Source organism: Salmo salar, chromosome ssa21 (genome assembly GCF_905237065.1).
Source record: "Salmo salar chromosome ssa21, Ssal_v3.1, whole genome shotgun sequence".
Taxonomy (NCBI): domain Eukaryota; kingdom Metazoa; phylum Chordata; class Actinopteri; order Salmoniformes; family Salmonidae; genus Salmo; species Salmo salar.
The window spans coordinates 26,596,713-26,606,085 of record NC_059462.1 but is presented as its reverse complement, the minus strand read 5'-3'; the positions used below and the strand labels follow the sequence as shown (position 1 = coordinate 26,606,085).

Here is a 9,373-nt window from a genome sequence, read left to right as displayed (position 1 = left end):
CATGATTGAACAGGGAGTACAGGAGGGGACTGAGAACGCACCTCTGAGAGGCCCCCGTGTTGAGGATCAGCGTTGCGGATGTGTTACCTACCCTTACCACCTGGGGGCAGCCTGTCAGGAAGTCCAGGATCCAGTTTCAGAAGGAGGTGTTTAGTCCCAAGGTCCTTAGCTTAGTGATGTGTTTTCAGGGCACTATGGTGTTGAACGCTGAGCTGTAGTCAATGAATAGTATTCTCACATAGGTGTTCCTTTTGTCCAGGTGTGAAAGGCCAGTGTGGAGTGCAATAGAGATCGCATCATCTGTGGATCTGTTGGGGCGGTATGCAAATAGGAGTGAGTCAAGGGTTTTTGGGATAATGGTGTTGATGTGAGCCATAACCAGCCGTTCAAAGCACTTCATGACTACAGACCTGAGTGCTACGGGTCGATAGTCATATAGGCAGGTTACCGTGGTGTTCTTGGGCACATGGACTATGGTGGTCTGCTTGAAACTTGTTGGTATTACAGACTCAGACAGGGAGATGTTGAAAATGTCAGTGAAGACACTTGCCAGTTGGTCAGCGCATGCTCGGAGTACACGTCCTGGTCATCCGTCTGGCCCTGCGGCCTTATGAATGTTGGCCTGTTTTAAAGGTCTTACTCACATCGGCTATGGAGAGCATGATCACACAGTCGTACTGAACAGTTGATGCTCTCATGCATGTTTTCGTGTTGCTTGCCTCGAAGCGAGCATAGAAGTAATTTAGCTCGTCTGTTAGGCTTGTGTCAACTGGCAGCTCGCGGCTGTGCTTCCCTTTTGTAGTCTGTAATAGTTTGCAAGCCCTGCCACATCTGTTGAGCGTTGAAGCCATTGTAGTACGATTCAATCTTTGTCCTGTATTGACGCTTTGCCTGTTTGATGGTTCATCGGAGGGCATAGCGGGATTTCTTATAAGCTTCCAGGTTACAGTCCAGCTCCTTGAAAGCGGCAGCTCTACCCTTTAATCCATGGCTTCTGGTTGGGGTATGTACGTACAGTCACTGTGGGGACGACGTCATTGATGCACTTATTAAGCCAGTGACTGATGTTGTGTACTGCTCAATGCCTTCTGGAAAAATCCTAGAACATATTCCAGTCTGTGCTAGCTAAAATGGCACAGATACAGTACAAAGATGAGTCCTCTATCTATCTCTATGTGAAGGTCATGCGAGATGGAGCTTGAATCTGATGATGGTGGAAATAAGTATTAATGTCCAAAATAATGGAAAAATAAGTTCAACTAATGTAGGAAAGGAAACTTCTAGTGTTGGTATTACCCCGTTGTATCTGGCAGGAGTTTGTTTTCTGGGAGTATTGGGTCCCGATTTGGTGGATCCATGGGGAGTGACTTTATCACAGTGCATTGTCATACCAGCCACATTTCTGCCTGCCCAATAACTCAGATACACAGGAAAACATTAAATGACCCAGGGAATCGATAGAATCGATAGATCACAAAAACATATAACATTCAAAATTGGTGAACCTTTCCTTTTAAAATCTGAGGAGCTACATGGATTACTGACTCGTATAAATTGTTTTTTTTGGCAGGGGGGTAAATTCTTTCGTAGTTTGTGTTTTAATGTTCATTTTCTTTTCCCCATAGTGGAATAAACTTTTATTTGGTGAATTTAACCCCCGTCCAGTTAGAGGCGACAAACATGTAGCTCGCCAATAAATACAACGAAGAAGACTAATAATAATTATAATTATAATTATAATTATAAGAAGAAGAAGAAGAAGAAGACGACGACGACATCAAAGATTTTATAACGAAACCAAGATAGACCACGGCTTGCCGTTTCCAATGGGAAAGAATTAGTCATAGTGGACAGAACAAGCAAGGAGGTGGGCAGGGCCAAGCACGCGTTAGCGATATCTTATTGGCGCGTTGTAGTAGACGTCTGCATATTTCGTTAGGGAACGCCTACAATGAAGTTCCCTGTGCAGTAACTCAATTCGGATTTGCACTCCCAAACAGCTCGATTTAAAAAAAAAAAACGTTCGCAAAGAATAACACTTCATAACAAGTGTATTAAGATCAAATGTTTAATCGATGAGAAAATTTGCAGAATGTCGGTCAAAATCCATCTCGTTCCCTCTTCTCCCACTATGCGCCAGTAGGCACCTCTCACTACCATATTTGCTAGTGAATGGAAACGCAACCGGATGCTTCACATTAATACATCCAGTGAAATATCTGTCTTATTGTTCTATCTGTGACATGATGACGCGAAGCAGGAAGTGTGTGTTGTTTTGATTGACGATGCACTGAGACAAAATTGTTGATTTATATAAAACAAAAATACATTTATCTTTGCTTTGAAGGTAAGGTCGTAGTCTCAATGTCTACGACCTTTGAAGGTAAGTCTGAACCCTCAATGTCCTTTGCAGCATCATAGCAAACATACTAGGTTACCTAGCTTAATTTCTAACGTTAACTAGCCAGCTAAAAAGTTACAGTAGCTAGTTAACGTTACCTCCAAGCTACAAACGAATGGGTTATCTACACTGTACAAACATTAGGAACCATGGCTGTATTCATGGATGCCAAGGGAAGCCAGGCTTCCCCCCCCAAATTGAAAAACAAAATGCATATAATAATGTATATTTCGTCTCTCTGTGTTTCATAATTGTCCTTCAATTCGCAAGAGGCTGAATGCATCTCGCCGGAAAAAGCATCCGAGCAAACTAAACAGCGAACATCTGTCTCCCTACGTGTATGCCATCAATCTGATGCTGTCTGGTCCAAACGAGTATGACATTGTTGCAGCCCTAAACGTTGATTGGAATGCAATGGAATCCAGCGAGCATTTGGCCTCCCTTGATTGGTCTTTAAAACATTTTTTTTTAATCAGCGTTAATTAAGCTGAACTGAGCCAGCCAACTGTGAATGGTCCAGCCAACTGTGAATGGTCCTGGCTCACCCCAAAAAAGTGTCAAGGAAAGCCAGCATGGATTTTGGCATCCCTCCTATCAAATCGCATTGAAATCATACATCATTGACAGAAACAACTTGAATTGTTGCATCTCGTTGTGTTGTACCCCTCTGGTGGCTAGCTAGCTAAAATGGGCCCTTTCCTAAATTATCCATGGATGGAGATAGGGATTTGGTCTTGTGGTTTTACTTAATTCTCTATACCAGCCAATGATTATAATGGCGATTCTGATTCAACCATTAATTCATGCATTGTTCCCCTGGCCTGAGCGGATGGACATTCAGCATGTAACAGGCTAAAGTTGCCCATTAATGGAATTAGGCTAGCAAGTAAGCATTTTAGCCAGGTAGCCTAGGACAACAAAAAATAAAAGCGTGTACTGTAAGGCTGAGTGATAGACCGTTTTGTCAACATGAAAGAGAGGAGGATGGCATTGGCGTTTCTCTACAAGTAGGGTGAGTCAACATATTTTTTTACTTGCGTTCACGCAGACAGAACCATGGACAGCCACATTTTATTTTGCTTACGTTGATTGAAATAAATTGTTTTTGGTATCTTTTAGTTGTCACTGTATTAGACTAAGCAGAGGTGATTTGATCATGTTGAAGTTGAAATGGTGCTGGAATAGTGGAGGCAGCTGCTGTTTTCTTTGCGACTTGCGGTAACTCTCTGTGGTGCTAAATCAATAGTTGTTTAGTGGTCTGTAAAATCTGGGAACATTAACTTGCTTGACCATGCTGTTGGTCATGTAACTGTCTGTTACATGTAATAACCTCAGCAACAAACAAAAAACGTCCTCTCACTGTCAACTGCGTTTATTTACCGCAAACTTAACATGTGTAAATATTTGTATGAACATAAGATTCAACAACTGAGACATAAACTGAACAAGTTCCACAGACATGTGACTAACAGAAATTGATGAATTTGTGTCCCTGAACATAGGGGGAGTCAAAAGTAACAGTCACTATCTGGTGTGGCCACCAGCTGCATTAAGTACCGCAGTGCATCTCCTCCTCACGGACTGCACCAGATTTGCCATTTCTTGCTGTGAGATGTTACCCCACTCTTCCACCAAGGTACCTGCAAGTTCCCGGACATTTCTGGGGGGAATGGCCCTAGCCCTCACCCTCCGATCCAACAGGTCCCAGACGTGCTCAATGGGATTGAGATCCGGGCTCTTCGCTGGCCATGGCAGAACACTGACATTTCTGTCTTGCAGGAAATCACTCACAGAACGAGCAGTATGGCTGGTGGCATTGTCATGCTGGAGGGTCATGTCAGGATGAGCCTGCAGGAAGGGTACCACATGAGGGAGGAGGATGTCTTCCCTGTAACGCACAGCGTTGAGATTGCTTGCAATGACAACGAGCTCTGTCCGATGATGCTGTGACACACCGCCCCAGACCATGACGGACCCTCCACCTCCAAATCGATCCCGCTCCAGAGTACAGGCCTCGGTGTAACGCTCATTCCTTTGATGATAAACGTGAATCCGACCATCACCCCTGGTGAGACAAAACCGTGACTTGTCAGTGAAGAGAACTTTTTGCCAGTACTGTCTGGTCCAGCAATGGTGGGTTTGTGCCCATAGGCGACGTTGTTGCCAGTGATGTCTGGTGAGGACCTGCCTTACAACAGGCCTTCAAGCCCTCAGTCCAGCCTCTCTCAGCCTATTGCGGACAGCCTGAGCACTGATGGAGGGATTGTGCTTTCCTGGTGTAAATCGGGCAGTTGTTGTTGCCATCCTGTACCTGTCCCGCAGGTGTGATGTTCAGATGTACCGATCCTGTGCAGGTGTTGTTACACATGGTTTGCCACTGCAAGGATGATCAGCTGTCTGTCCTGTCTCCCTGTAGCGCTGTCTTAGGCTTTTCACAGTACGGACAATGCAATTTATTGCCCTGGCCACATCTGCAGTCCTCGTGCCCCCTGGCAGAATGCCTAAGGCATGTTCACGCAGATGAGCAGGGACCCTGGGCATCTTTCTTTTGGTGTTTTTCAGAGTCAGTAGAAAGGCCTCTTTAGTGTCCAAAGTTTTCATAACTGTGACCTTAATTGCCTACCGTCTGTAAGCTGTTAGTGTCTTAACGACCGTTCCACAGGTGCATGTTCATTAACTGTTTATGGTTCATTGAACAAGCTTGGGAAACAGTGTTTAAACCCTTTACAATGAAGATCTGTGAAGTTATTAGGATTTTTATGAATTATCTTTGAAAGACAAGGTCCTGAAAAAGTTTATGATTTGTGGACTAAACTGGACAGAGGTTGCTATCTGGTTTTGTGATAAAACAAAGGTTTCTTTGAATTTATTCTACCACTGTGTCTAATTGTTTCAGCCTTTAGGCCTAAATATCACGGTCGCAAGGCATATGAATTAACAGGTTATAGAGCAAACAACGCAATTGTCACTACACAGGTTGTAATATGGCCTTTTTTTCTGGCTTCTTCAGTGATTTTACCCACGCACCGCCACTGTTAGGAACACCTACTCTTTCCATGACATAGACGGACCAGGTGAAAGCTATGATCCCCTATTGAAGTGGATTTAACAAGTGACATCAATCAGTGTAGATTGACAGGTTAAATAATGATTTTTAAGCCTTGAGATAATTGAGACATGGATTGTGTGTGTGCCATTCAGAGGGTGACTAGTCAAGACAAAAGATTTGAGTTCCTTTGAACAGGGTATGGTAGTAGGGGCCAGGCGCTCCGCTTTGAGTGTATCAAGAACTGCAATGCTGCTGGGTTTTTCACGCTCAACCGTTTCCCGCGTGTGTCAAGAATGGTCCACCACCCGAAGGACATCCAGCCAACTTGACTCGACTGTGGGAAGCATTGGAGTCAACATAGGCCAGCATCCCTGTGGAACGCTTTCAATACCTTGTAGAGTCCATGCCCTGACGAATTGAGGCTGTTCTGAGGGAAAAAGGGGGTGAAACTCAATATTAGGAAGGTGCTCTTAATGTTTGGTACCCTCAGTGTATAAGCCGCTACAAAGATGATATCTCTACTCGCTAGCTTGCAACCGCTTATTCATAAGATTATCTTTCTATAAGCTTCATTACCAAAGTGTATGATATAGTAATTAGATTGAGTCCTAGGCTAGTCTGAGCAGATTGTGTTGTTGTAGCTAGCCGTTGTAATATATACATTTCATTATTTACACAGGTGCATGGTTGCTCTACATGTGAAACGCCTGTATGAGTGACGCATACAACCACAGCACTCCACCACCATGGGCCAGCGAAGGAGGGGGGCGGCTGCCCACGCTCCCCTAGCAAACAGACACCCTGACGGGCTTACAGTAGCTCCCCAGGCCGCAACCAGGAAACACAACATTTGCATGGTGTCAGACTTCTTCTACCCCAACATGGGAGGGGTGGAGAGCCACATCTACCAGCTATCCCAGTGTCTGATCGAGAAGGGCCACAAGGTGGTGATCGCCACCCACACCTACGGCTGCAGGAAGGGGGTCCGCTACCTGACCAACGGGCTCAAGGTCTACTACCTGCCCCTGCAGGTGATGTACAACCAGTCCACCGTCACCACCTGCTTCCACAGCCTGCCACTACTGCGCTGTGTGTTCGTCAGGGAGCGCATCACCGTGGTGCACGCCCACAGCTCCTTCTCCGCCATGGGCCACGATGCACTGTTCCACGCCAAGACCATGGGCCTCAACACGGTGGGTAACCTTGGGCCTCAACACAGTGGGTAACCTTGGGCCTCAACACAGTGGGTAGCAGTCTAGCAGAGAGGGTGTTGTGGGTGGTGAAACTAAGCCTACCTTTGTCCGAACGTAGTGCACTATAGGAATAGGGTGCCATTGCAGACGCAACCTACGGCAAGGCGGTAACATATCACATTCCTGAAATAGCTTTTTATGTGTCCATCTAGGAGAAATAACTAAAGGTTGTTTTCTGTTTACAGGTGTTCACTGACCACTCCCTCTTCGGTTTTGCTGACGTCAGCTCGGTGCTGACCAATAAGCTGCTGACTGTGTCTCTGTGCGATACCAATCACATTGTGTGCGTGTCATACACCAGTAAGGAGAACACAGTGCTCAGGGCAGGGCTCGACCCCGAGATTGTTTCTGTCATCCCCAATGCCGTCGACCCCAGAGACTTCACCCCCGACCCCTCCCAACGGCATGACGACAGGATCACCATCGTTGTGATCAGCCGTCTCGTCTACCGCAAAGGTAGGGAGGGAGGGGTGAGACTATATTGTATATAATGATAAATGTAGCAAAAACTTGATCTATGATGATCTTGATCTCCATTTATTATTATATACAGTTCCTGTAGGTATGATTGTAGGAGTGTGAAGTGTCATTCCCTGTTCTTTCCCTTTTTTAAGGAATAGATCTTCTGGGAAGGATCATCCCAGAGCTCTGTCTGAAACATCCAGATCTACATTTTCTGATTGGTGGAGAGGGACCAAAGAGAATCGTGTTGGAGGAAGTGAGAGAGAAATACCAACTACACGACAGGTACTATTATACAGTGGTGTGTATGTATGTGGTGTTTACATGTACTGCATGTGTCTGATTTGCTTCTCTCCCAAGGGTGCATCTCCTGGGGGCCCTGGAGCATAAGGATGTGCGTGGGGTGTTGGTTCAGGGACATATCTTCCTCAACACCTCCCTGACTGAGGCTTTCTGCATGGCCATATTGGAGGGAGCCAGCTGTGGACTACAGGTGGGTTCATCTCTTATTACAACACAGGCCAGGTACAGTATACGTTAGCTGGTGCACTTTGAGATAAAGTGGTTGATACCTGGGACTGGTTGGGTGTAAGTCAGGGATAGTCTAATGAGAAGCAGTGGTGGATTGAGTGGGTGTTTGTCCATTAAGATGAATGGCGCAACGAGGTGAACTTTATGTGGGTGTTTAGATGTAGAGTGTGCTTGTAATGTGAGGGAGTTTGAGATCTGATCATTTTGTGTGTGTGTGTGTGTAGGTGGTAAGTACGCGTGTTGGAGGGATCCCAGAGGTTCTGCCTGAGGATCTGATCACCCTGTGTGAGCCAACCGTGCATTCTCTGTGTGCCGGCCTGGAGAGTGTCATCGCTAGGCAACTATCGGGCCGCGTTGACTCCCCCGCCACCATCCACGCCCACGTCCGCACCCTGTACACCTGGAGGAACGTTGCAGAGAGAACAGAGAAGGTAGGCTCATACATGCTTACATACTCTCTATTTTATTATGTTTCATAAATCTACACTGTGGTACACTTTCATAATACTTTTCATTGACACTGACTGAGATACTGATGAGGTCTAATTCATTGATACTAACACTGTGTCTATGCTCTCTCTGTTCTGTCAGGTGTATGACTGCGTCGCTGGGAAGGAGGTTCTTCCTCTGGACAGACGGCTGCTCAGACTGAGGGCCCACTGTGGCCCCGTGGCAGGCTCCATCTTTGCCCTCTTTGCTGTTCTCGACTTCCTCTTCCTGCTCCTCCTCCGCTGGCTCCTCCCAGACCGCCTCATAGATATTGCCATGGACGCCACGGGACCTCAGGGGTTGTGGAGGCGGGACTTGGGCGATAGGAAAGGAACTCGCTCTAAAAGTGCCGTCTTGAAAAAGGAGGAGTCAAGTGGTCACAAGACCAAGCTATGATCACAACTCCAAGCAGGCACAAATCCTTATCCTCAATTGTTATATAACTCCTGAAAATACAGATGTTTTTTTATTTTTTACTTGATATCTGACCCCACTACCTTATGACCTGTGGAGACTGACCACTCGTTGCAGAATGTTTTAGGGGGAACACGTTTGTTTAGGGTTGTTTTTTTAACTTATTTTTTTGTTTTCTTTTCCTCTATATGTTTAATGTATTATGTCTTAAACTTTATATGATCAAAAGGATCAATACTTTGTAGTTATGTATCTTTTGTAATGTTATTTCTTTATTATTTTTTTTTTTATTCTTCTGAGTGGCAACCCAAATCAAATTTTATTTGTCACATGCGCAGAATACAACCGATGTAGACCTTACCGTGAAATGCTTACTTACAAGCCCTTAACTAACAATGCAGTTTTAAGAAAATGTTTACTAAATAAACTAAAGTTTTAAAAAAAAGTCACACAATAAAATAACAACTAGGCTATATACAGGGGGTACCGGTACCGAGTCAATGTGTGGGGTTCAGGTTAGTCGAGGTAATATGTACATGTAGGTAGGGGTAAGGTGATTATGCATAGATAATAAACAGCGGGGGGGGGGTCAATGCAAATAGTCCAGGTAGCCGTTTGCTTAGTTGTTTATCAGTCTTATGGCTTGGGGGTAGAAGCTGTTGAGTAGCATTTTGGACCGAGACTTGGCGCTCCGGTACCGCTTGCCATGCGATAGTGGAGAGAACAGTCTATGACTTGGGTAGCTGGAGTCTTTGACAATTTTGGGTATTTTTC

General features: G+C 45.3%; 1 protein-coding gene across 2 annotated transcripts; it reads left to right on the top strand.

Moving 5' to 3' along the window:
* The first annotated feature begins 2,223 nt into the window (after window positions 1–2,223).
* On the top strand, window positions 2,224–9,035 carry LOC106582142 (phosphatidylinositol N-acetylglucosaminyltransferase subunit A). 2 transcript variants are annotated; one of them, XM_014164916.2, is made up of 7 exons: window positions 2,224–2,383; window positions 6,130–6,643; window positions 6,889–7,159; window positions 7,318–7,450; window positions 7,526–7,658; window positions 7,921–8,127; window positions 8,288–9,035. In XM_014164916.2, the coding sequence occupies exons 2-7, from the start codon at window positions 6,197–6,199 to the stop codon at window positions 8,579–8,581; spliced, it is 1,485 nt and encodes a 494-aa protein (XP_014020391.1). In that variant the 5' UTR covers window positions 2,224–2,383; window positions 6,130–6,196; the 3' UTR covers window positions 8,582–9,035. The 2 variants fall into 2 exon arrangements, with proteins under 2 accessions (XP_014020391.1, XP_045560577.1); XM_045704621.1 differs by lacking the exon at window positions 2,224–2,383 and having other exon boundaries at window positions 5,048–6,643.
* The last annotated feature ends 338 nt before the right edge of the window (window positions 9,036–9,373 follow it).